Source organism: Tympanuchus pallidicinctus, unplaced genomic scaffold (assembly GCF_026119805.1).
Source record: "Tympanuchus pallidicinctus isolate F22 unplaced genomic scaffold, pur_lepc_1.0 scaffold3, whole genome shotgun sequence".
NCBI lineage: Eukaryota > Metazoa > Chordata > Aves > Galliformes > Phasianidae > Tympanuchus > Tympanuchus pallidicinctus.
In genome coordinates, this window is record NW_026294747.1 from 25,703,282 (window position 1) to 25,729,914 (window position 26,633).

General features: G+C 42.7%; 1 protein-coding gene across 3 annotated transcripts; it reads left to right on the forward strand.

Moving 5' to 3' along the window:
• The first annotated feature begins 839 nt into the window (after positions 1–839).
• ZFYVE1 (zinc finger FYVE-type containing 1) lies at positions 840–24,706 on the forward strand. 3 transcript variants are annotated; one of them, XM_052694022.1, is made up of 12 exons: positions 840–1,171; positions 1,616–2,471; positions 12,740–13,244; positions 15,176–15,390; positions 17,417–17,523; positions 18,470–18,578; positions 19,127–19,224; positions 19,339–19,456; positions 19,824–19,994; positions 20,774–20,954; positions 21,473–21,586; positions 22,577–24,706. In XM_052694022.1, the coding sequence occupies exons 2-12, from the start codon at positions 1,977–1,979 to the stop codon at positions 22,807–22,809; spliced, it is 2,346 nt and encodes a 781-aa protein (XP_052549982.1). In that variant the 5' UTR covers positions 840–1,171; positions 1,616–1,976; the 3' UTR covers positions 22,810–24,706. The 3 variants fall into 3 exon arrangements, with proteins under 3 accessions (XP_052549982.1, XP_052549981.1, XP_052549983.1); XM_052694021.1 differs by lacking the exon at positions 840–1,171 and having other exon boundaries at positions 1,350–1,797; positions 1,935–2,471; XM_052694023.1 differs by lacking the exon at positions 840–1,171 and adding an exon at positions 1,350–1,498.
• Positions 24,707–26,633: the final 1,927 nt, after the last annotated feature.

A 26,633-nucleotide genomic window follows, 5' to 3' on the forward strand; every position in this document is an offset into this window, starting at 1 on the left:
CCTTTATGCAAAATACTGATCATAAATGTATCAATGTAACAGTAGGAGGGAGATTAGGGAAAATGAACATCATGTCAATCTTAGAATGATAGAATCATTGGAAGAGACCTCCAAAGATCAAGTCCACCCCCGACCCATCCCCACCATCCACATCCCTCAGTGCCATGTTACATGTTTCTTGAATTCCTCTAGGGAGAGTGACTGCATCACCTCTCTAGGCAGCCCATTCCTGCCTTCATTATCACTGAGACACACAGAAGAGCAGTGGATCCACTCTATATGGCTGGTGATGCAGAAGGGCATAGGAAGGTCTTGGCTACCATTGGTGTTAGAACTGGATGTGCTGTGAGTTTTGTGAAATGGCAGTACTTCACAAAAGGTGCAGTCTCTGTCACTGCTATCAACATTGATATCCAGTTATGTAATTAACTCCTATAAATAATTTGTATCCAACCAGACCACTAGAACAAGTAGCAGAGCAATTTCTGGCTGCCTTTCTATGGATACTGATGTGTCAGCTTGCTGAAGTGAAGCCTCAGATCCTTCTCCATTGAGCACCCATTGGCATTTCAGCCAGCCAGCCAAAATCTATTTGAGAGGAGGAAGAGCAAGCGCTGCTCCTCGTCAGGCCTTCCTAGGCCACGTACATAAAGCAAAGCGACGTGAGGGCAGCGTCGCCGCCCTGTCGCGGACAAGATGGCGGGCCGGGCCGCTCAGCACTACAACTCCCAGCAGGCGCAGCGCCGAGGCGCGCCCCGTGAGGCCGGACTACAGCTCCCGGCGTGCCCGCCGCCGCTTCCTGTCTCCGCGGTGAGCAACAAGCCCGCGGATCCCCGCGATCAGCTGATCCCGCTGACAACAGCGGAGCGGGCGCAGGGCGGTGGCGGCGGGCGCCCCGGTCCTGCCCTCCCTGCCCCGCCGGGCGTCTCGCCTGCATGCTCGGGGCCCGCCCCGTCCGCCGGGGGAAGAGAAGCGGGCGCCCCGCGGCCGCCGAGGCGGGGCGGAGGAAGCGGCGGCTGGGAGCCGACTCCTTGGTCACCGGGTGCAGGGGGAGGAAGGGGAAGGCGGGCGGCCGCGGGACTGTAAACAATAGCCCGGCTTGCGGCGCCCCGCTCGGGGTCGCCTTTGTTCGGCGGCGCGGCTCCCGGCAGCGCTCCGGCCGCGGCCCGAGGTAGGTGCTGGGTGCACCGCCGTTACGCAACGGGGCCGCCGGCTCCGCGCCGCCCGGCCGGCGCCGCCCCGGGGCTGCGGACAGAGGGAGAGGCCGAGCCCCGGAGCGCGGCGCGCACAGACAAAGGCGGCGGGCGCGTCTCCGGGGGCCGTGAGGCAGCGGGGGAGGGATGGGATGAGATGAGAGGGAAGGGGAGAGAGGCTTCCTGTGACCGGGGCTGCTCGGCACCGCCGGGATGTGCGGAGAGTTGGGGCTGGCAGTGCGCATCGGGAAATTCCCGGCGAATAAATAAATACTGTGAACTCTGAAGGAGGAGCTTAGCTCGGGGTGAAAGAATTTTCTAGTATTGACACAACCCCGTGTGTACATATATATGTACTTGTGCATTTCTAATGCCTTTCTTTCTTCTGTGTTACTAACATCTCTGTCTGCTCTTTGCTTTAGGGAAATCCTTGCCCTCATCTGTCCAGGGGCACCTGGCTGGTTTTGTCCTACTGCTGAAAGCAAGTAATGGAGTGAAAGAACAGGTGCCAGCATTTGTGTATAACAACAAATTAAACCAACTGCATGCTTTCAGCTTAGGTGGGAGAAGAACTTCACCTGTGCCTGAGAGAGCTCCCAGGAAGGCAAGTTGTATGTGTGAATCTCACAGAAACGTCTCTTAGTAACTTAAAATTAAGTACGGACAGAATTCCTGTTGTTTCTTTCCCCTGTGAAAAATACTGAATTTGGAACTGACTTTCCCCCATATTGTTACTTAAAGCACAACCAGGAGGGAAGATCGCTGCTTTGAAGAAATCTGAAGATGAGCGCCCACACACAGACTGCAGAGAAGGGCCAGAACACGGCCCTGCTCTGCCAGGAGAGCTACGTTTGCAGTGGGACAGATGAAGCAGTCTTTGAGTGTGATGAGTGCAGGAGCTTGCAGTGCCAGCGCTGCGAAGAGGAGCTGCACCAGCCAGAAAGGCTGCGGAACCATGAACGGACCCGCATAAGGCCTGGCCATGTCCCTTACTGTGACTCCTGCAAAGGTGCCAATGGGAACATCATGCACTCCAGCATGACGGGATCAAGGCAGATAGCAGCGGTGAGGTGCCAGGTGTGCAAAATCAACCTCTGTGTAGAATGTCAGAAGAGAACGCATGCTGGGGGGAACAGGAGGAAGCACCCTATCACCGTGTACCATGCTGGCAAAGCCCAGGAGCAGGAAGAGGAGGAGATGGATGAGGAGACCAGGAGAAGGAAGATGGCTGAGAAAGTTGTGAGTTTCCTCTTGGTGGATGAAACTGAGGAGATTCAGGTAAGAGGTACTGTAGCCTGTTTGACAGCTGAGATCCTTTGTTTGTTTTTTCATCTGCTGTGTTAGGGAGTTGAGTGATTAATACTTGAAGTGTTACTGGCTGCAACAGTGACAAATTGTGAATGGCTGGTTCCTGGCACTGAATGAGTGTCTTGGGCCAAGGAGACCCAGTGCGTAAGACCTTGCTCACTGGTTTCTTGAAAGGCAAGTTCATGAAGAATTCTTTTGTTCTTTTGAGTGGCAAGAGCCTCCTTTGAGACTTGGCAAATGAAGCTGGTGAGAGAATTGACTGTACTGGGCCATACACAACTAAAATAAGAACTCTACATGCAAGGTGTTAGTCATTCCTGAACAAAATTGTGTGGAGAGGATTGCAAATGGGAAGTGCAAATGGGAGTGCTGACAGCAGATGTGACATATGACGAGGAGTGGGCACTGTACCTAGCAGCATTAGTGGGAAGCACCCCACTACCTCTTTCACCACCAGTAAATCCATCTGATGGTTAAGAACAGGATCAAGTAGAAGTAAGGGTCCGGTAAGGAATCATGACTGTGGACCAGGTGAATCCTACAGATGCTGGTTAAGCAATGTTGCTCATCACAAATGTTCTTTGTTAGCCTTTGGCCATCCATTTGGTATGGGTCTGGTTTGTAATGATAGACACAGAACTAGGAACAGCTTCTCAGGAGACTTTATTTTAAGGTCTAGCAGGCAGTGCATGCATTTACTTCATTTTTCTGTTGGTCTTTATTTTTGGTAAGCATAAGCACTTTACAAATGTAAAAACGCTCTGTTTGTAAAAACAGCAGCATGTAAAAGTCACAGAGCAGTTAATTACCCAACTGAAAATTTGGTTTCATGTTCTGGCTTGATTTGCAACTTTCGTTGTTAAACCTCATTCAGGAGACACTGAAATAAAATTGCATACTCACTTGGTGGCTGTATCTGTGCCTTAATTTAACATGTTTATGCTGCCGGTCATAAAAAATAGGTGTATTGAGGCTTAAGGGAAGAAAGAATGATGGTAACTGTGGACTGGATGATTGAGTTTCAGGTTTAGAAGCAATCCTAACCGTGTGCTTCCTCTAAGCACACATAAATTTTCATATGATTTGTGGCAGGTGCAGTTATCTCTTCAAGATGCAGGTTTTCAATAGTCTTCATCTAGCTTCTAGAGCAATCTCTGAAATGCCTTAGAACAGGGCTGTCCTGGAGGACTCCTCACAAGCTGTGGTTGCTTCTGGTTGTACTGTTTTAAGTTATTTTTATACTCATGAATCTGTAAGCCTTATTGGGGCAGACCTTTGGCTACATCTTGCAAACAAGTGCTTTACTATTTAAATATCATGGGCAATAAAGCCAACTTCCTTATTGGAACTATAATGGTCCTTTATAAGGTGTTAACAACTTGATCAGAACAGGGTTGAAAAAGCTCTCTGAAAATGATCTTGCTTCTTATTGAGGTCTTGTGTCAATTCTTCCATCTTGAGTGATGTTCTCTCTCACAGCTGACTGCTTATGTGATGGCTCACAGCCAAGTCTCCAAGCAGTTTGTAAGTTTTCAATTAACATATTTTCTAGCAGCTGGAACTTAGAGTTCTTGCTGTTATGGTGGTGTTTCTGCTAGTGAGCATGAGAACCTTTATTCTCAGATGTCAGATGATTAGCTCTGATGACATGTTCTGTAGCATCTTTTGCTCTTAATAATAGTGAACAGATAATGTAGCTGTAGGTAAGTCATCTTCTGTTCATTTTTTTTTTTTTTTTTTGTGCTAGCAGAATGGTACCTGATTACTGTGGAGGAAGTCTGTAGTTTTTTTGGACAAAAGTGGTTTGAAACAAACAAACAAACAAAAAACACCAAAAAAAACCACCAAACACCCAAAGCCATAATAACTCTAAATGTGGATATTTAGAGTTTGAGGGTGTGCAGCTTTATAAGCTTGGGCAGACAGGAGAAGGCTTTATCAGAATGATGGAGTCCAGCTATCTTCAACTGTCTGTTCTCTGACCTTTGGAACTTGAAGTTTGTTAGGAAATTGGAGAGGAAACAGCTTATTTGTTGTTCATGGTGCATTGGCTCTGCAAATACTCACAGGTAGTCCTACAAAATTAGGCAGAACAGGTTCTGCTTCTGAGCAAGAGCAGCTGGTCAAGATACTTGCTGGTGTACACTACTTGAAAGTAGTACAATTATGTGGAAACACAGGACAAAGAGATTTCTTTATTACCCTGTGAAACTTGGAGTTCTTCAGCTCAAGAAGTTGTGTCCCATCTCATAGTTCCTCTTGGCTTCTGGGAGCTGGTGGTTCTGAAACTGGAGGATGTTTACAGTGTGTCAGCAACAACAATTTCAATTCCAGAAGTGGTGTAACTTCATCTATAAGGAGTAAATTAGTTTAGCTGAGAGGTAGAGATTGTTATCCTGATCTCAGCACAGCACTGATTCAGCTATCATCATTCTGCATAATTGTTTTTGTGCCATGTTGTGTAGATGTGCTAGCCTGTTCAGGGATAGCTTTGAGCTTTTTGCACTTTGCAGACATAACTGTAAGCTCAAAAAGCTGAGGAGTTCTTGGACTTGCTTAAATTCACTTCAGGGTGGGAAAGGTCCCACTTCAAACCATTGTTTCTGCAGCAGAAGTTTGGAGAGAACTGATCAGCTTAAGTTTATCCCTGTGAAGTGCAGGCTGCTTTGTTCATATCACAGCACTGTATCTGAGTGCCTCAGAAAGAGATTTATTATCTCTTGTTAAGGAAGTGCTTCTGAAGGTTAAATCCAAGCTCATTCTGCATATCTGTAAAAGAACCAGAGAGAGGCTGTTCCTCCTGGAGTCCAGCTGCTGTTGTCTTACACACCACACAGCACTATGTCTTGTGACTGAGTCCCCAGCCATCTTAGCTTATACTACTGATATTTCCTTCTTCTAGAACTGGAAAAAAACAAACTCTCTTGTCCATGTTTTATGAACTGGCATCTTTTGCTGTTTGGACCCCATTCTTGGTCTTTTTCCTCAGGCTATATTATAGTTTTGCAGTTTCTTTTTGCACAGTATTACATTTCTGGCCTTGTCTGTCACATATCTGAAGCTGACACTTCAGTCTAATTGTTCTTGATAACTGCAGCATCCATTTGTTAATTGTTTTGGACATGTTCTATCTTCTATGTGATATTGTGGTGACTGTTTCCTTAGTCAATTCCTTTGATCTCATCACCACTCTCCTTTTTTGCTATGTTAGAACAAATACCAAATCTGTGCCTACTTTGCTTATGAGTGTAAATCTCCCCAACTGAATCTTCTGTTCTGCTGAGGTGCCCACTTTCATCTCTTGCCTCAAACTTGCTAATTTTCAAACAAGCCCCATTGTATGATCACTAGGTCGGTCCCTTGCACCTGGGAGGCACTTCTCTAAAGAACTTAGAGAATCAATTATTTCACACTTTAAAATGTTATTTACACTTACATTGGTAAGGAACAAAATGCAACAATGAATTCATGATTGAGGTTGGAATCTTCAGTTTGAGCCGTGATACTTTTACACTGGTCTTTGTTTCTTCCTTGTACTTCATGTTTATGTAGTTTCTGGAACAGCAACTGTTTCTTCTTGGTCTTTATACAACGTGTTTGCAATAGAGGGGAGAGTTATGTGTTTGTTGTACAGTGAGCTCCTTGCTGCTACTTCTGAAGCAAGAGAGAAGAAATGCTTAACGAGGCATAGCAACAACTTGATAGCTTTATCTTGGGGGACAGATGTCAAGAGCTACCACAGGATCAGAACTTTGTTGTTGTGCCATCAGTGGCTTGTGCTGTAACATTGTGTCCAAAGCTGTACTTGAGGAAGTGTGATGTATGCAAATGGCAAAAAGTCTTTTGTCGACTAGAGCAGACAGGGAAAATGCTTGATTGTTACTAGTGTATCTTGGAGTTACTGATATTTGACTAGAAACTCTCTACTACACAAAATTGTCAATTCTCTGAGTTCCAAAGAAAATAAAATGAATTGACTTTGCAACCTGTCTTATCAAGGAGACAGGGAAAAAAAGTCTTTAACATCCCCAGTAATGTAATTAATATGGGAGAAAGGACCATATGTTTATTTCTGGATCTGCATTGTGATATCCCCTCTGATCTGTGTTTCTTTAGGTAGCGGGGCATAGATAGCTGCGTTTCCTGGATGCAGCCCCATTCCTGAGTTCTTTTTATTCTGGCTGGCAGGGTTAGACACTTCAAGGGTTAAGCTCTTTCCCTCAGCAAATACTGAGCAGGATCTATCTATTGCTCTGCAGATAGTTTAGATGACAAAATGACCCACAGCCTTTATTTAAATACAGAGCATTCTGTACAATAACCGACTTCTAACAGTGTAACAGTCCATACTTTTTGTGTCACCTCTTGTTAGGAAGTTGCATGTACTGAATGATAGGTCCTCAGGATGTTGCCTGCTTTGCTCCTGTTGCACCTGCTGTAAACTTGATGAAAGCACTGTTGTTTTTTTCCTTATTACCTCCTGACTTGAGCCTGGCCAGCCCTGGAAATGAGACAGTGGAGAGTCACTAGGAGCTACGCTTTCTAGTGAAGTGTTTTTTGTGGGTCAGTATGAGCTGGTTTATGTTTTGTTGCTTGCCTTTGTAGTAAAACAAACAAAAAACCCCAAACATTTGTCTAACACATACTGCTAGTTTCTATGACAGTCTTGCAGTCTTGCTCAACTTGTTGGGAAAATGTTCTTGTTTTCTCCTTTTTTTTTTTTTCTTTTTTTTTTTTTTTACTGTCTCCTGTGGGTTTCTTGGGATTTTAGTCCATGTCCTGTAGCCAGAAGAATCACAGCTGGTGTATTTGCCATGGATATAAAGGAGGAAGAAGAAATGAAGGATCTGTATTTTTTAGGTCAGTGTGATCTATTGGATCAGAACTTGTAATTTGTATTCCTGATCTCTGTTGTACTATTGATGAATTCCTCCTGTTTGCACTTCGGAGAGCTTTTCTTGCAAAAGTGCTTTTGGGATTTTTCCCTTCCTGCTGTGTTAGCAGTTTTGCAGTTCCATCTTCTACAATTCAGTGCGCTAGCTGTCTGTCCCCAGAATAAAGCAGTCGGATGACTACTTTGCAATAGTAGGTTGGGAGTGCTCTTTCTTCCCCAGACCTACAGCAGTATTTTGAAGAGTGATTTTAGAAGGAAGGAAAAGAGTAATTCATTCAACAAATGCTCAGCTCCTTTAAGTCAAGGGATCTGGCAGAGTATTCTCCTCCAGCCCCTCTACCACTTCCATTTCCTGCACCATCTTGCTTTGTACAAGTCACTGGGACACAGATATTACTATAGTGCACCTTTTACTTTTCTTTTGGCTTATTATTGCCTTGCTTTGGGATCAAATAAAGGCAGATGATCACATTCCCTTGACCTGTCCATCAAAACACCCTGCAGTTGGGAAAATAAGTAACTATTTTCTGGAAAGTGCAATTATAATGTAAGTAAATTTCTAAATTCCCCTTGTAACAGAGACAGCGGTATCACAGTGTCCATGCAGGTAATTATGCTTAGTATTTAGCAAAGCTACTTGTTATGGCTGCAACTCGCTGACTTGCTGTCTTTTGGGCATGTCTGTCCAACTGGATGTGCCTCTGCTGCTGCAGCTATGACACGAGGATGGTAACTGTGTGAGCAAGTGAACATCTGGACAGAACTGAAAGAGAACTTAGAGAACAGGATAATGATCTCTACTGCTTTGTTTACAGTTCTCTGTAAGAGTTCAATGACACTCTTGAAATAATGTTATTTTGCAGTTACATTTACCTTGAAGTCTGTTAATTTTGAGATCTTCCAAAAGGAAGAGGGGAAAATGTAGGCTTTCAGCTAGCAAACACCTTACGGGCTTTTGTATAGTCATCTGCTTTCAGATGTTTTTTCAACTCATTTGTTATCTACAAGGGTAAATTATCTGCTAAAAACAGTATTTCAGTCAATATTCCCTATTGGGTTAGAGAGGGCTCCAATAAAATTAAATTACCTCCCATCCACATATAGAAGTTGCTTTTATTTTATTCCCCCTCCCCCCAAATGTATCCTGTCTTAAAGCCCTTGAAATAGCCTATTTCCTCAGATAGGTTTGATATGCAGGATTTAACTCTTTCCTGAAAGAGAGACAGGTAAGAGTCCTGTTAGACAAAGGCTTCACCAAGGGACGACTACTGCCCTTTGCAGGGACCTGTAGGTCATGTTGAAACTTGTTCTGTTTGTCTTTGGACAAACCCATGTGTGTCACTGCCCAGCTTGTGCCAGAGCTGTGGGAAGGAACAGGATAGTTTTTGTCTGAAAAGGATTTTCAGTTGGGTAACAGTGTTTTCATGGATGAGTACAGAGCCTAACAGAACAAATCCCAAAAGAACTCATGGCTGGTACTGCAGTCAAGGCAAAATCAGTGGGTCCAAAAAAATTTCTTCTTAGAATTCAGACATAAGTGCTTTTTACACTGGAGCTGGACCTGCACCCAGTATAGAGAATGAGATCCAAAACTGTAAGCAGCTGAGGAGTGTTGGAATCTCACCTTAAATCCTCAGGGTTTGTCAGTCCCCACCTTTGATTTTCCTTCATTGCATCCAGTGTTGGCTCACCCAGGTTTTGGTCCTGAGGCTTTGTAGGACTGTGATCTTGAAAACACTAATACCCACTGTTGTTTTGACAATCAATGAGATTACTGAAAATAAAAATGGTAACAATATTTAAGAGTTTGCTGGGTGAAATAATATTGTGTTATAATTAATATGTAAGACCTCAACCTCTAGGCATGCACCTAGATTTTTATTTTCAACTGCTGTGTCATCGTGGCACAGCTGTAGTTTTGTGCATCACTTCCATGAATGCCAGCCAACGTTAAGGCTTCATAAATAGTTTTAAGTGGAGAAAACTGGTTAAAAATGTCAGATTCACTTAATGTGTTTTGCCCAGAGGCAGAGCTAAAGTTGTATGAGTACAGGTCTTTGGAAACTCTGGTCTGCTTTATGTGTTTTGTTCCTAAGCTTTAATTTGTTATTGTTTGAATAATGTTGTTTCCAAGAAATTCCTGGTCAGGAATGTAATTTTATCGGTTCTTGTTTCTAGACTTTTCTTAAACAATTCTAATTTTACTATGGCCTGGAGCTAGGAAATGTGTTTTGTTAGACATAATGCATCTCAGAGTATGAGTGACAAGGAGGATTGAGATCTAAATGCATTCCACAGCACTGTGGTGTGAGGTTTTTGTATCCTCTTTAGAGAGGAGTCTAAAGCTTTCATTTCTTCCTGCTGAAAGCCTTCACTTCCAGTTTGATTCAACTCTGGCCAAATGACAATCGTGAAAGAAATGTGGTCCAAGCTGGAAAATAAGGCTGACCAAGATTCTAACCTGTGACAGTGTAGAAACTTTTCTTTCTACAAGCTAATCTTTTTCTAAGATCCATAACAAGAAGTGTAAATGAGTCTCTGACACTGAAAATGACAAAATACTTCAGGGAAATAGAAAAGGAATAGAAGAGAGATGACTCATGTTAGGTAGATGTACAAAGTTTTCATTCTTGTTTGTCACTGCTATGGAATTTAAGGAAGCTCTCATATTTACACACCGTTGTTCATGTCAGATGTGGAGCTCTTGAGCAGGGGAGCATAATAGCGATGGAAGTGTGAGTCCTCTGCACATGCAGCAGAAGATGGTATCCAGCAAAGTTCTTTAGAGATGAGGGGGAAAAACTGAAGAAATAGGACTGGAGCCCCAAGTGCTTCAACACACGTATTGCATCCATCCTGTCTTTAACGGTCTCAATGAAACCGCACAGAGGTTGCGAAGAGGTTGACAACCCCTATAGGATAGGCTTACTGGTTCTATGTCAGATGTGAACATCCAGATGCAACCACTACTCAGGAAGGCCCGAGAGCTGATAAAGCATGCAGGAAAGCACCCTTTTCTCGTCTGAGTTCCTTCTCAGCTATTAGAGGCCTATGAGATATTGTACGAGCTGCACTTCAGTGTATTCGTGTGCTCCTAGGTGATGTTTGAATTGCTCTTGAAGTCAGCTGATTATTGACCTAGAATCAACTCTCCCTCTGGCTCAGCAACCCAACTCTTCTTCTGCATTAAGTTGCTCTGGCAGGGTCTGTTGTTAAAGCAGACTGAACAATGCGTGTTGTAAAGATTTGCATTAGCTTGGCCTGGGACCATCTCAGATCCAGTGAAGTTTGTGCAAGCTGACTCGCATTTCTTACTGGTGGGAATGCTTTGCAAATTACCCTTATCTCTGTGGTTCTTTTATCTTTTGGCATTGCTGACTTAGCCCTTTGCAGATGTTCTCTCAACCTGGTATCAGCATAGTGACCAGTGCTGCCTAGACAATCTTAGCTGTTGCTCTGCCTATGTTTAAACTGCCTGGGAGAAGACTTACATTTCCTTGTGCTGCTTAGAGAGTGGATTACTGGAGTGATTAGGTCTGATCAGACACCAACTGTGGCAAAAAGCCTGCCACCCTTTTGGCGAGAAGTTTGGGAGGCAGGAGGTCCAGATTATGTTGCTTTTGATCATATTCCTCTTTGCTTATGTACACTGATATTTTTATATAGCCACATCAGTGATTGTTTTTTGGAGCTATCTCATGAGTCAAGAACTTGCTTTTATCGACAGAGGCATCTCCAGAGGTACTGATTGAAACTGAACCTGTCATCTCAGCTACTGTAATGATAACAAGCCAATAATCACAGCTACCAAAAAAGCAGACCCTCTCTTATGCATGTAAATTTTGAGTGTCTCCATGGCCTCCCACAGATACAAGATTATAATTAAAGCATTTTTATTTCTTTATTTCCTTGTCTTCTGTACACTGTGAGACTGTCTTGAATGCTTTGAGCCAGTCAGTAGCTACTGTGGCTCCACAATCTGCTGTTTTTCTTTCTGAACACGATTCCCAACCACAGCCTGGTGCACTGGCTGTTTTGTGATTTTTTTCCTTCAAAGTCTGGACTCTGGAGTTGACCAGAGGCTGGATGAGCCTAAAACTCATTTAGAGATCCAAGAATAAACTTACAGGAAGAAACCATTCATTACCTCATGGCCTGTGTGGCTCTGGTATCATGAGACTTGCCAAGACTGCTTGCTGAGGGGGTGGAGGGCAAGTAGCCAAGGAACCTCCAGCCACTGAAGCAGTCTGAAGTCTGTGCCTTCTGGCTGCCTCGGATTCCTTGAGATGTGGATTGTGATGGTGGAGATGCATTCAAATCCTCAAAAAATGATCATCGTATTTTTCTCTGTCATGTAGTATGTGGAGTAAAAGCTTGTTGGAAGATGGAACATCAAGTGCTAAGCAACCATAACTAGAAACATGAAATCTTTGATAGTCAAGGTAGGACTCTGTGAGGAAAACAAGAGTTTCCCATATAGAGGCCTAAATTGTTTCATTGCTGGGTTTATCTGTTTCCTGTTGCTCTAGTATCTGAACAGAAAATGTTCTATTCCCGATTGTAAATACCATGGTGCTTGTCATGGGAGAGTTGTTTCTGTTGTTGTATGGTTTTTATTTTTTTTTTTTTTTGAAAAAACGGTACAGTAAATTATGAAATGGATTATTGCAGTTGTTGTGGCACACTTGCAAAAGCCAGTTTGACCTTCTTCAGTCACCTGACTTCAGGGCACAGCTTTGCTGCTGCTTTCGTTTTCCTTTTTGTCCCACCAGGCTTTGCCAGCTGGAGAGCCTCTAAGAGGCTGTGCTTGGCAAGGGGAGGCAGTGTCTGATGCTGCATGGCTGAACAAAGGAAAGAGCTTCTTTTCCTTGAACAGGTGCTCAGACTCTGAATGGTGCAAGATAAAGTGACGAGAGCATTTAACTGCTCTGCGCTTGAGTTCAGAGGTTTGCCAGGAGCCCAGTGCTACTGGGGGCATCTGCCACACTTCAGGTAGATGTGGCAGGCTTGGCAGTAGGTTTTAGCTCTTATCTCTAAAAAGAGACTACCTTGGTGAGCTAGGTGACATTACAGTAGAGGCAGACAGTTACAGTGAGGCATCACCTTCAGAACAGCAATGTGATGAAACTGCCTATGTCCCATTGATGTGTATGTGTTACAAAGCTGCTTTCTAGTATTTTGCTTTTGAATTCTCAGTGCTTCAAAAACTTCAGACAATCTGAACACAAAGTAATCACTCATTGGTCTTAGGAATCCTGGAACCAGCTATGCTGTCTGAGTTGTCTGCTCCAATTGCATAGCTATAATATTTCTTTTTTGTTGATGTTGTTGTTTTCTTTTGAAGGTAAGGAATGAGGAAGACTTTATTAAGAAACTGGACTGTAGTCCTGACCAGCATCTAAAGGTAGTGTCCATCTTTGGGAACACAGGGGATGGCAAGTCTCACACCCTTAACCACGCTTTCTTCTATGGCCGGGAAGTCTTCAAGACATCTCCAGCCCAAGAGTCCTGCACGGTCGGAGTCTGGGCAGCCTATGACCCTGTCCGCAAAGTGGTGGTAATTGATACAGAGGGCCTCCTGGGGGCCACCGTGAACCTCAGCCAGAGAACACGGCTGCTGCTGAAGGTCCTGGCCATCTCTGACCTTGTCATCTACCGTACTCGTGCTGACAGGCTCCACAATGATCTCTTCAAATTCCTTGGTGATGCCTCAGAGGCTTATTTAAAACATTTCACCAAGGAGCTAAAAGCTACCACAGCCCGGTGTGGCCTAGATGTTCCTCTGTCAACTTTGGGTCCAGGTGTCATCATCTTCCATGAGACTGTGTACACCAAGCTACTGGGCTCTGGTAAGTAGGCAGTAAAAACTGATGTGCTAGATGCTATCAATAGGTTACCAGGTTGCGTTGAATATTCAGTGCTCTTTACTACCACGTAGCAGATGTGGTTTGAGTTTTGCTCTCAGTAGTTCTAGTCTGTGAGCCAGGCTGTGGCAACAGCAGAGCGTTCCATAATGGTGGACTATCCTAGATCAGCTAGAATAATCCTCTTAGCCAGCTGGGCGTTGGCATTGGCTGGTCATGATGGGAGTTCTGCCAGCCTTGGGAGGGGTCATAATGCATGATCCTGAGTGTGGGTGATATGTCAGGCAAAGATGAAAATTGACACCCTGGGATCTTGGCTGGGATATAGAAGATCCTGTTGCAAAAAAAAAAATAAATAAATAAAAAAATAAAAGGGGGGGGGAGGAGAAAGGCAATACAAAAAGCCAGAATATATGTAGATACTGGGAAGAGAAAGAATAGTAAAACTGATGAGTATCAATACAGTACCTTCAACCTACTCTTTCAAATTCTGTGAGTCAGAGTGATTATGAGGCCAGTATGAGGTTGGGACTGAGATTGTGGTAGTGCAGAGTTGATGGTTTGATGCCATTTTCTTTGCGTGCGTATTTGGCATGGACAAAGCAGCAGGACTGGTACAGTATTATTCCCATCACTTTCAATGTTCTTTACCAATGCTTTCAACTTAACTTGTGTTTTACTGGATTATGTGTATTTCAATTATTTGTTTGCATGTCTGAGTGAAATATACTCAGGCATGTCAAGGTAGATTTTTGTTTTTGACTATGCAGGAATGTAAGCTTCTTCTCCTGGGCTCACTTCTTCTGTATTTCAAAAGATATGGTGAAACCTTTCTTCATTCCTTCTGTCCATTTCTGATTCTTTGAGCAAAAGCCCTAATGAACTTGCAGTAAGACTCAGTTCTGCCACCTGTGAACATCTGGGAGTCTTCTATTGTGTAATGCCACAATAGCTCCCTGCTGGCCCACTCTCATTTTGGCCTTTCTAACTGGTGAGATCTTGAGCTATTAGAACTTGAAATTCTATATGATGATTATCTGAGTGCCTTTTTAATTATCTTTAACTTACCTGCCATGGCAGTTTCTTTTGCTATGTGGCTGCTTATTAGCAATGGAGAATTTTATATAGTTGTTGAAGCTTGACACTTTGTCAGGTCAAATTCAGTGACTCACAATGATCGTTGCTCCTGTGTGAAAAGTCAGAGGAGTGGATTAAAAAAAAAATAATAGTTTTCATGATCACTCTGATCATGGTAGAAATAGGAAAGAAAACTTATAATATGTGGGTTTGCAACAAGCTGCAACCATCCATCCTGACAGATAATTGTGACATGAGCGTGTTTATGGCTTCAGGACAGGGAAGAAGAAACCTGTTTTATTCTGATATGTACAGTAGGTGCTTGACAACAGGCAGAAGACAGTGGTCAGCTCCATCAGACATGAACTGTTGTGGCAGGCTATAAAGCACTTCACCTTGTACTGAGGGTTGGTGGAGACTCAGTCTTCCTTGCTCGTATAAGGTTCATGTCCTCCACTTATCAGGTGCTAGGGCTTGCTAGCTCTTTTTACCAGACTGTAACTTAGTATAGCAAGTGTGCTGACATGGACTTGTGTTATATCATGTTATAAGTTGATTCTGTGTTTCCAAATCTAGATGTTCCAGTTCTACCTGTGGATTTGTAGTCTCTATGGAACCTGATCTTAGAATCTAAAACTGCATATTGGAAAAGAATCTGCTTTTTGTTTTTGTTTTTCTTTCTCTACTTACAAGATGTAATGATAGCTGCAATCCAGATGTGTTGGAAAAATTAATTGGGAGAGCTAGCGCAGTGTTGCATATGAAAATACTGTGCAATTTAAGTATGTGTATTTTAAACCATCAGTTGTTTATGTACTTCCTGATGCTTTTAAATACAGATCATCCTTCTGAAGTTCCTGAGAAGCTCATTCAAGATCGGTTTCGGAAGTTAAGCTGTTTTCCTGAAGCTTTCAGCTCAATTCATTACAAGGGAACAAGGACATACAATCCTCCAACAGATTTCTCTGGACTTAGGCGAGCTGTGGAGCAGCAGCTGGAGAACAATACAACTCGGTCACCTAGACAGCCTGGTGTTATCTACAAAGCATTAAAGGTAAGTCCTCTAGTTTGGAGATCAGTTCATTATGATCTTTATTCCTGTCACTGTTGCTGGTAACTGTTAGTTGCAGCTAATAAAGCTAGAGTAAGTGAACCAGTGTAATAGAATGGCAGATATCTGGAAATAAAGCAAGTCTTTGAAGGTAATGATTTTGTGTAACAACCAAGTAAGTTAGGTAGCTTTTACTTTAAAAGAGCAAACAACAATAATAAAAACAGCCAACAAAAAGCAAGAACCATCCACCATAACTGAGGCCCTGTGGTGTCAAGAGAAGTTGAAGAGCAAGCCGAAGTTAAAGCAAAAAAAGCGAGCTGGGAAGAAACTTACTGGAGAAGAAAAAACAAACAGTATGCTGTGAGTGGTGAGCATATAATGACAGCAATTTACAAACAGGAGGCCCAGAAGGAATTATTGGTGAAATTCTTCAGCACAAGGGGAGAGAACACAAGTAACTTAGAGGGAGTTAATGGTTTGCAAAACATAGCATTGAGTGTAGTGTAACCCAAGGGCTAGGAGGCAAAAAGGAGGAAGGAGATGTGTTAGTAGCTAGGAAACCAGATAGGATTAAGCCAAATGTTGTATTGTTTTAGAATGCAGCATCAGATCAGAATGCTGGTGAAAAGGAATTGGTGGAGAGAAGAGCTGGTAATTTTCTTAGAAGGTTTACCTTGCCAGAGTGAAGGAGGGATTTTCAGGTCTTAAAAATTTGCAGTTTGGCCTACGGGTTTCTCCATATTGCTACGTCTGCCTGATTGGCAGCGTATTCTTATTGGCCTGGAAAAGCATCCCTGTTAGCCAGGGATGGGGTCACCGGGAGCATATCTGCAGAAGGTGACAGTGTTGGTGGCCTTCCGACCGCTGAAACGTGATTCCAACTGTGTGGTACTTGAGTTAGCTGAACTGCAGAAGGAAGCATCAGGGTAGCATATACACAGTTCCTTGTGCTAGGTGCAGACAGTCTACAGGGGGAAAGCAGCTGGAGTGGTTAATAAAACTGGAATTTCTAAAAACTAATTGTAATAGTCAAGGAAGGAAGTATTGGGTACAGCTGATGTACAGCTCAGTTCATGTTTAAGATGGTTGCTGTGTTCACATCGCTACCGAACACAAACTCACATTTTTGCTTTGCTTCTTGAGGGCATAAGATTTGCTTGACATCCTTGTCCGTCCCCTGTAACTCTTGAATCCTTTGGCCAGTATTAGTCAAGCTTGAAAGAGATCTTACTGATGATTTCCTTGAAGTTTTGTGAAATCAGAAAATTGCTTTGCCAGTGCTTACATATCTACTTGTTTTTGTCATAACACCCAAAAAAACTGAAAAATCTTTGTCTGTCAAGGCTAAGGTGCTCCCCAAGAAATGGGGTAAATCCCTTTGTCTTGCTTTTGTAGTTTCACCAGCCTAGAGAAGAACAATTATTCAAACAGCCAGAGGAAAAGTCAAGGCAGCAGTTTGAGCTGAGGGACAGAGAACATTTCCTCATGTTCTGTTTTCTAACATGTACATGGATCTTCAAAGTCTCCTATAAGTTTCCACAGTACAGGCCCTTTTTAGTTAGAAGCAATGGACTAGAGCTGAAATGCAGGGTTTTATCTGAACATTAGGAAACACTTCTTTGCTGTGAGGTTGACTGAGTAGTAGTACAGGTTGCCCAAAGACTGGAATCTCCTCCCTGGAGATGTTCAAAAGCTGCTTGGACTTGATCCTGGGCACTGTTCTGAAAGGCCCTGCCTGAGCAGGGTGTTTGATAGGATTACCTCTGGAGGTGTCTCCCAGTTTTAACCAGTGAGTGTTTTGGAAGCATTCAGCTTATTTCAATACAAGCACAAAATTGTCTCTCTTGCTTGGTTTCTAATTTTTGTCTTAGTTTCCAGGTTAGCAAGACAGAATTTGTTAGCTGCGTGCCCTCTCTGCCTCTGCTTTCAGAAGAATCGCCCATTCTTTTGCGGGGAAAAATTTTTGTAAAATGTTTGTATGGCTCTCAGTCCATTCCAGTTTCATCCATTCTTCTCTGTTTCATAGGCTCTAAGTGACCGGTTTAGTGGGGAAATCCCTGATGACCAGATGGCTCATAGCTCTTTCTTTCCAGATGAATATTTCACGTGCTCCTCTGTGTGTCTCAGCTGTGGGTAAGTGGATGACAAAAGCACTCTTGTTCTTATGGAAGACAGTGCTGCTCTGGTCACAGGAACTTTATATTCTGCTGCTGTAGATGTTTTGACAACTGACATATCTGATAACAGGTAGTACTCCCAGACAGAATTCTTCTGAGATTAGACACATGTTAATTGGATGGCTGCTATTGCTGTGTCCCAGCTGCATATGATGTGTGGCCTTTGCCTACTCTATTTTTGTGAATTGCTACAGACCTCTTCTGCCCATATCCTTTCCACAGTTGGTTCATGAGTAACTTGACTGAGAACTGCACATGGGGCTTAGAAGGAAAGAATACCTAAGAAAATCTGACCTGACACCTACGATTTTTTTTTAATTAAATAAATACTATTAAAGCACACATCATTACAGGACTACGCTGTGACTATTTCCAAGAGAAGCCTCAGGTTTGAATAGAGTCTGGCTCGTAGCCCTGTGGAAAAAGCCTGGAGTCTGAGCCAGCAAGTGTTCTGAGTCTGTAAAGTACTATAGCAGTACAATGTTACTATGGCTGAAGAAGCGTTCTCTCTCAAATATACTGTAGTGCTATATTCATACTTTTTTATGTTAGTTAGAGAATTCCTAGCAGCTCTTTAGAAAGGCTGCAGTATTAACACTGTTCTGGCCAATTTCCAAGCTTGATTTGTCCTACTAAAAATTATCCGTGAAAGTAAAATTGGTTACAGTGATTGTTTTCTGCACTAAATTGTTGTGTGATGTTGCTTTGTACTGCAAAACAGCTGCTACAGCTCCTTCCAAACAGGCTGTCTTTCAGCAGTAGATATGTGACAGTGTTGCTTTATGTACAGTTGTTGGGGTCTAACACTTATACAAATGCAAGATAGTAACATAAATGAACTCTTGGTGACCTCTGTTCAGTATCTAACAATGTCAGCTCATGGCTTGCTCTTGTATACTCAGGTGTGGCTGTAAGAAGAGCATGAACCACACAAAGGAAGGAATCCCTCATGAATCCAAAAGTCGATGCAGATACTCTCACCAGTATGACAACAGAGTCTATACTTGCAAGGTGAGTAGAGACAACAACAGAGTCTGAAGAATAAAGAAGTAAAGGATGCCTCAATGAATGAGGAACATCACAGGCATGGGCCTGTTTTCTTGCATTACTTCGAATGGGAGAGTTGCCCTGACTTTGACAAGGAAAATTAACTCCTGTTGAGCTTGTATTTTTTTTGCTTAAAGATCATCATCATTACAAGTAACTGTCACCTTGCTAGCTAAATTGAGAGACCACCTGCTCTAAACGTGGGGGATGTTATCCTTCTATGCAGTTATTCTCTTTACTTGCTTACGCCCATTGCTTGATATTAGGTAATTTTCCTGCGGGATGTGCACAGGATAAGAGAGATTTTTGGCCATCATCATGGTTTTCAGTACAGCAGAGATATTTACCAGATGTAATAACTGATAGTGGTTTCTTTCATAGGTTTAATGAGTGGCCTTTTTGTTGTGGAGACCACTATAAGCCAACTGCATGCTTTTTGTGATGAAACGTCTGCAATACCTAGTGTCTGGGATTCCAAAGAATGCAGTTTTGATTGATCCTTTATGTTATAGGCCTGCTATGAACGAGGAATGGAGGTTAGCGTGGTGCCAAAGACCTCTGCTTCCACTGACTCACCTTGGCTAGGCCTTGCCAAATATGCTTGGTCAGGGTGAGTACTGCAGCTAAGATCTCTGTGCTGCCTGTTGCTCCTACTTTGCCTAGTGTGCTGGACTTTCAGTATCTCACTGAGATCACCTGTCTTCCTTTAAATACTCTCCTGCAGATATGTGATTGAGTGCCCCAACTGTGGAGTGGTGTACCGCAGCCGACAGTACTGGTTTGGCAACCAAGATCCTGTAAATACTGTGGTGAGGACAGAAATTGAACATGTCTGGCCAGGGGTAAGTCTGGTTGCTGGATATTCTGAATCTAGCATGTGTGGTGGTTATTCTGTACTTTGGAGAAAATGGCTCCATGCTCGTTAGAGCAGGTCTCTTAGAGCAGGTCTCTTCTCTGTGTTGTTTAGAAGAACCTTTGCAAGGGACTTCTCTCATTTTTTGGCTTTCTAAAACTGGCAGGTTAACTGTTTCATGAGTACTTTGTATGAATATTGCACCATTACAACTATGTTTCGGAGTGGAGCTGGTGAAATTTTTATCATGCCTGCTGCCCAGTGTTACGGCAGCAGTGCGTAGTGGAGCCATCTGCCTTTGGAAAAAATCAGGTTTCTCTGAGTTTATTCTCAAATTAATGTCTGCTTTATTCCAGACGGATGGCTTTCTGAAAGACAACAACAATGCAGCCCAGCGTTTACTGGATGGGATGAATTTCATGGCACAATCAGTATCTGAACTTAGCCTGGGACCCACGAAAGCTGTGACCTCTTGGTTGACAGACCAGATTGCCCCGGCTTACTGGAGACCCAACTCTCAGATCCTGGTAAGTAGCAGCTGCTTACTTCCATACTATAGAGAAAAGCTTTGCATTGCTAAAATTTTTTCCTTATCTTTTTGCATTTTGCATATTCCAAATACTACTTGTTTTACTGCACCAAGTCCTTGTCTTACAGTTTTGGAAAAACTGAATTGCTTTCAACTTTTCCCATTCTTGACTTAGCCAGAGGAAGAATGAGCAGAGATTCTGCCCAGCCCTGCCATATAAACAGTTTTCTCTCTTCTTGTTACCTCTTCTCTCAGCAGAACCACCATTAAAAATCCTAGCTAGCATGAACTTGCTCTTAAAAGCAAAGAATCAATATCTTAAATCTCGCTTTTATGGTTGATAGTGCATTTTTGTAAGTGCAGAGATTTAACTCTGGTTTCATACCAGTTGCACAGTTCTGGACCCAACATTTGAACTAGAAAGTGATTCTTTGTGTCGTAAAGGAAACTGTTAACTACCTCAGTGATAAAAACCTTCTGAATTCTTACAACCCAATGAGACCTAGTACCCACCATTCAGCCCCACATGATGTGGCTGTAATTATTTGTGGTTGTGACTGAAGGGATCGTAGCAACCTATAGTCTTATCTGCTGTATATACACCTGAGTCACTTCCTTGATATGGGGCTGACATTACACAAGTCTTATGTGTAATTATATTTATCACAATTTCAGTCTGAGTAATGCCATCCTGGGATTCTGCTCTTTATTTTTCTGCTATGAGAACCTTATGGAAGAACAAGCTAACAGTTTTTCTTTCTACATTGTCCTGATCAGAGTTGTAATAAGTGCAACACGCCTTTTAAAGATAATGACACTAAACATCACTGCCGGGCCTGTGGAGAGGGCTTCTGTGATGGCTGTTCTTCCAAGACCCGTCCTGTGCCTGAGCGAGGCTGGGGACCAGCACCAGTGCGCGTGTGTGACAACTGCTATGAAAACAGGGGCATCCAGTTAGGTAATTTTGAGTTGACTGTGACAGAATTATCCCTGGGAAATGGATGGTCTGAAGTCTTTATCTTTGGCACCTGGATCGCAATTCTCACTGGGTGTGAACAGCGTAGTTCAAGTTGGATTTGGCTTAGAGTTTTTAGTATCGAAGCCCAAGAGCTTGATGACTTTTGGCAGGAAGATGACCCTTGCAACAAGTTATCAGATATTTCACTCGCTGATAGAGTTACTTTCACACTGGATCTTTGCTTCCTTTTTCCAACACCTGTTGATGGTGCGGAGTTGACCATCAGAGCAGAGATGCTGCTGATTCAGTAGTCTGTGTTTTGTACTTTTTTCTGTGTTTCAATAAAATTGAAAACTCTGCAATCAAAAATTGGGGATTTAGGTGATAAAGACTGAGGAGAGATCCCAAGCAAGAGCTTGGGTTTGCTGTTTTTGGGTTTTTGCGATGCAAATGAACTGGAATTTGGCAGAAATTGTGCTAGAAGTAGACACTGAGCCCTTTATTCTTGTGCCATGCAGATGTGGCTGAGCTGCCTTCAGATGAAGAAGGGGGCACACTTATTGCCAGGAAGGTGGGGGAAGCTGTGCAGAACACTCTTGGAGCAGTGGTGACAGCCATGGACATTCCCTTAGGTAAGCTCTGCTCTCTTTTGATAAATCTTATGTCTAATTGATTTAATAAGATAAAACTTCAGACTAAACTTTAAGATACTGTTACAACACACTTGCATCTCCACTATGATACCACTGTTGGTTGAGAGTTCTAGAGCTGATATTTCTCCTTGATTTTCAGCGTGCTGTTTCTTCAGTCTGTACCTTCTCTTTTCTCCCTGTAGTTCCAACCTGTGTGTGTAAACTGCAAATAATTCATGCTGCCCTGATGCATCTCTGCAGTGACCTACTAGTCAGTTCCCTAAGGAATGGCCAATTAGGAAAGATTTTGTCAGGCTTGATTTTATTCTAGAGGTGCAGAGTGCCTTCAAGTGTGTTCGTGGAAACTGTTGTCATTTGGTACTTCTGTTGGGGGAGCTGAGAATTGAGCTGTGCAAGCTTGTAATGATGGAAATGTGGTCAGTAATGTTTCATATGCTAGGTAGCAGTTCAGGTATGTCATCAAACACCTTTCATCTGAATCTTCTGTCATTGGAATTTCCTCCTACTCACTGCTCGTATCATCACTTTGTTATTTTGCCTACGGTGTGTCCCACCATCAGCTGTGTGGGCTGCCCGTTGGTTAACTCAAGGAAAGAAAGAGTAAATATCTTCCTCAGTTTAGATAGCACACTTGTTTCTGAATGTTTGGCTGGATGACTGTTTTGTTGGCCACAGTTGAAACTGAAGTTAGGAAAAAGCAATTGTCTCAACTTCTGAAAGAGTGCGAGTAAGGGAAGATGCCAGAGCTTAAGGAAAAACAGTCTGTTCCTTTGAGGAGGGGTGGAATTACCCATTAGGCTGTTCTGTCCATCTGTTACATTGAGGTAGTGTCAGTAGATCTTATTCCCCATAATGGCAGTGTTATGACTTGTGGTGTGTGAAGATTTCCACCTTCAGCAGAGGAGGTGTGGAGGTGTTCTTCGTATGCTTATTTTCACAAAGCTTCTCCCCCTGCCACTTCCTCCATAGGTCTGGTAAAAGATGCTGCTCGACCTGCATACTGGGTACCAGACCATGAAATCCTGCACTGCCACAACTGCCGGAAGGAATTCAGCATCAAGCTCTCCAAACACCACTGTCGGGCCTGTGGCCAGGGATTCTGTGATGAGTGCTCTCATGAGCGCAGAGCGGTTCCTTCCCGTGGATGGGATCACCCAGTCCGAGTCTGCTTTAACTGCAATAAAAAGCCTGGTGACCTTTAGCCCCAGGCTCATCTCCAGATCTTTGCAATTCCTTATGTTCTCAGGGTTACAAATGAAAATATTTGGTCTCCCTTTCACTTCTTAACCTTTTGCAGCCAGAGTGCATGTTTCCAGTCTTTGGCCTCCTCTCATGTATTATGTCCATCTTGGAATGCTGGGAATGAACTTCAGTTCAGCTGTTAGGTTTTAATTTCAAACTAACTGGGGAAGGGAAGGAGCTCCCTTGTAAATGAGCAAACCAAAATCCAGTATATTTTATTCCAATTTAGCTATATATGTATATCTATATATAGGTATAATTTAGCATATTAAGAATGCAGTTGGCTAATGAAGCTTTGAGTATTCCTAGTTCAAATGATGGATGATGGTGTTCCTTGCTATGTTGAATCAGATGTACAGCCTTCTGATTCTGCTTCTGGAATGTCTTTCTGATCATGATGCTACATGATGAGGAAGGTCTGGACTCCGTGTTGCCAGGAAATCACAGGCAGCTCCAACGCCGATTGTATGAATTACACCTGGTAATTCAAGCAACCCTGCATCTGGATGTGCCGTGCTCCTGGCTGTTCATTAGAAGGTTTGTTTGAGCTATGACATGAACAGTGGTCTTGCAGTGCAAGAGGTATTAAGTTGAAATGATCCTCTGGTAGAGACCAGTAGAGCTTTTAAAGGTAAAGCAAATCATATGGCACAAGGCAAAGCATTCCGAGTTTGCCATTCTGACTTCAATACCAGATCAAAAGGTAGCAGGGTCTTGCTCTCCCTGGCAGTGTTCTCATATACTCAGGTTTGGTGTTTTGTTTTTTTTTTTTCAGGTTTGCCAGCTTGTCGCAATTAAGTTTTGTACAGAGCAGAACAAGAGAACAAGTTGTGTAGGCAATTCTGAGATAAGAAGTTTGATTTGCTTGGGTTGTGATTTTTCTTTTTTTCTCACTTTTGAAAAAGATCTCTGATTCTATGGAACCTCTGGGTTCTCAGACGTGGTTGTATAGAAAATGCACAGATTTGACATACTTTTTTTTCTAGTAATATGAACTTGCGAATCCACCTGGAAAATGGTAACCTTTCTTCTTTGCTCCTAGCAACTGGCACTCACTGGACTTCATCCTTTTATTAAAGGACCGCATTGAATTCACTGATTTATTTTTTTTTATTATCAAAACCACGACTTAACCTAATTAATACTGTCTTGTACTGTGGATTTGTGGTTCCAGTTATAAGAAGTAAGAGACCATTGTGGATTGAACTGCCTAAAATTATTTGTTGTTGGCTTATATAGTCAAGAATACTTCTACCACAGGAGACTTGTCTCTTCTTGGAGTGGCTGGAGTTTGATGCAATGTCCTGAAACTGTGGTATTTTTTCCCCAGCTTATTAAATGTGCTCTTGTGTAGATGAGTGCCCAACAACCTGTTTTAGGCCTGTATTATTAAATTAACTGCTATAAAAGACTTTATCTTCTGAACAAGCATTCTGACTTTTTCCTTGTAAGGAGTAGTTTTCACTTGTCTCTGAAAGAATGTACAGTGATTGCCCCTTCGCAACTACATCCAGCCTGCGCATGGAAGTAGATTTGAAGATTTCCAGGACACCTTCTGTACTGACCAAGTTTTCTGGGGACTTTCTAACATTTTAATAAGCAAAGTCTGCCATAAACTGACAGTTGCCCAACAGAGGGCACGAGTAGGTAGAAATCCTCTCTTTAAAACACATTCTGCACATCCGGCATAACTGTGTGCTTCAAAGTCGTCTTATTATTTTAATGGGCAAGCAATGTGTTCTTGGTTTGTAGGCTGTGCCCTGTGTGCTGTTTATGCATGAGCCTTTACTATCATGTTAATGCACAAAGAAAGCAGCCATGACATTCCTTGTATAAAATTGTTGGCATCTGTTTCAACACCTTGTCTGATTTTGTCTTTCCATGTCACAAACAGATTTACTGCTCAGTCTAAGAGGAAATATTGTCTAAACATTTTTAGTACATATGCTACCTTAGCAATTCAGCAACTGAAGAGTACATTCTTGATCAATTATCCTGAAGCTGAATCTTTTATGCTGTTGCTCATTGAATCAATTTTTTTTTTTTTTTTTTTTTTTTGTGGCTAACTTGCAGCAGGTTGAAATACTGAGGGGACTGTTTGGGTCTTTGTTTCTCAAAACAAGGGGGAAAGTACCTGTGAGATTTAAGCTCACTGCAGTTTTCTGTGGATAAGAGTTTTTCCCTACTCTGCTTTTATTGTGTGCTGGGATTATCAGGGTTCTTTCGATAAGCAAAAGGGCTTTAAATGGTGTCTTTGGACAGCAAGCTCCACAGGAAACTTAAAGTCAATAAATCTGAGGGTGATGTGGGGACCACTGAAGTAATTAACAGGGAAGCATTTTGTGCTTGGAGTGGGACTGCCTGAAGACAAAAGTTAATGCTAGCAGTAGAAACGTGTGACAGCTGTATTCATGAGCTACTGGGAGAGAGGCTTTGCTTGTGGAAGTATGGGAGCTCCTAACCAGAGTGAGTCTTTGCAAAATGTCTGCATTTGACAGCAGCCTTTTTGGGGCACTGCAGAAGCCCAAACTGTGTTTCATAATGCTATTACTGCGTTACGAGACAGGTCTGATACTTCAGTGTAACTCCTGTGTGAGATGTGACTGCTGGTTAGGTTTAGCAAGATGTAACTGAGGAATGAAATTGTAATGCTGGATGACAAGAGCAGGGATGGGAAGGGGTTGTTTTGCAGGAAATTTCCACAAGATCATTGTGTAAGATCTCACCAAAGATGAATTAATGAGTTGCCATTAAATACCCATCAGGGAGGGTAGTAGTGTGTCATTTGGATCAAATGGAGTTCACTGCAATTCTTATGTCAGTAGTTAAAATGAATATGCTGTACTGGGAAGATAATGAATTCAACTGGTCTGGGATGTGGCACGATAAAAGCATGTTCTGAGTTACAGAATGAGATTACACAGTCTGATGTAAGTCTTTTGCCAGAAAAATGATATCAGATTGGTAGATCAAACATCATCTGCACCTCCTCTGATTAGAAAATGCTCTGAAGAAAAAACAAACAAACAAAAAAAAAACAAAAACAAACAAAAAAAACAAACAAAAAAAACCAAAAAAACAAAAAAACCAAAAACCCATAAGAATCATGTGAATTAACTGATGTGCAAAACACTCTTGAAAGCACTCCCAAGTGAAAAACTAATGAAATACCACAAAACAGGACAGGATTTCCAGAGGGAGAAATGTCTGTGGTTGCTCTGATGGATTTGTTTCCATTATAGTTATCTACTCCAGTTCAGAGATTCACCTTCAAACAAGTGGTGTGTTTCCATCTCTTGGGAAGCAGATATGTCAGCTTCATACAGATGTTTTCAGTATCTACCCGAAATCTTTGATCCAAACCTGGCTTACATACATACCAGGTGTACTTGAGACTTGCAGCAAGGGAAGAAGCTGGCCGAATAACAGAGCTGTAACATGTAGCTGCTGCTGGGCTCTTGCACAACAAGAATTACCTTTGTCTTTCACCCTTTTATATTATTTTCTGTTGTATTTCGTGCTTGTTCATCCTCCTGCCCAGTTCATTGCAGGTGAGGTAGCACTTGCTGAAGTTTGCCAATGTATCGCATACGCTCCCTGTTGTGTCACTTGGGAACTGGAGTTTTGGTTGTGTTCTGGTAAATGTGGTGATATCACTGGCTTTTGATGTCAGTAATAGTTTCTGTTGAAATGAATGCTCATGATATTAGGTCTGCCTGGCATTTGCTCTGGCTGCCTGTCTACTGTGGCTGTGCTGAGATGTTCCCCTCACTGATCTGGGGAG

Coding starts and splice junctions, on each gene's coding strand:
- ZFYVE1 (XM_052694022.1), top strand. CDS start 1,977: ATGAGCGCCCACACACAGACTGCAGAGAAGGGCCAGAACACGGCCCTG. Junction 17,524..18,469: donor TCTGTGTGTCTCAGCTGTGG/GTAAGTGGATGA, acceptor TTGTATACTCAG/GTGTGGCTGTAAGAAGAGCA. Junction 20,955..21,472: donor AAACAGGGGCATCCAGTTAG/GTAATTTTGAGT, acceptor TGTGCCATGCAG/ATGTGGCTGAGCTGCCTTCA.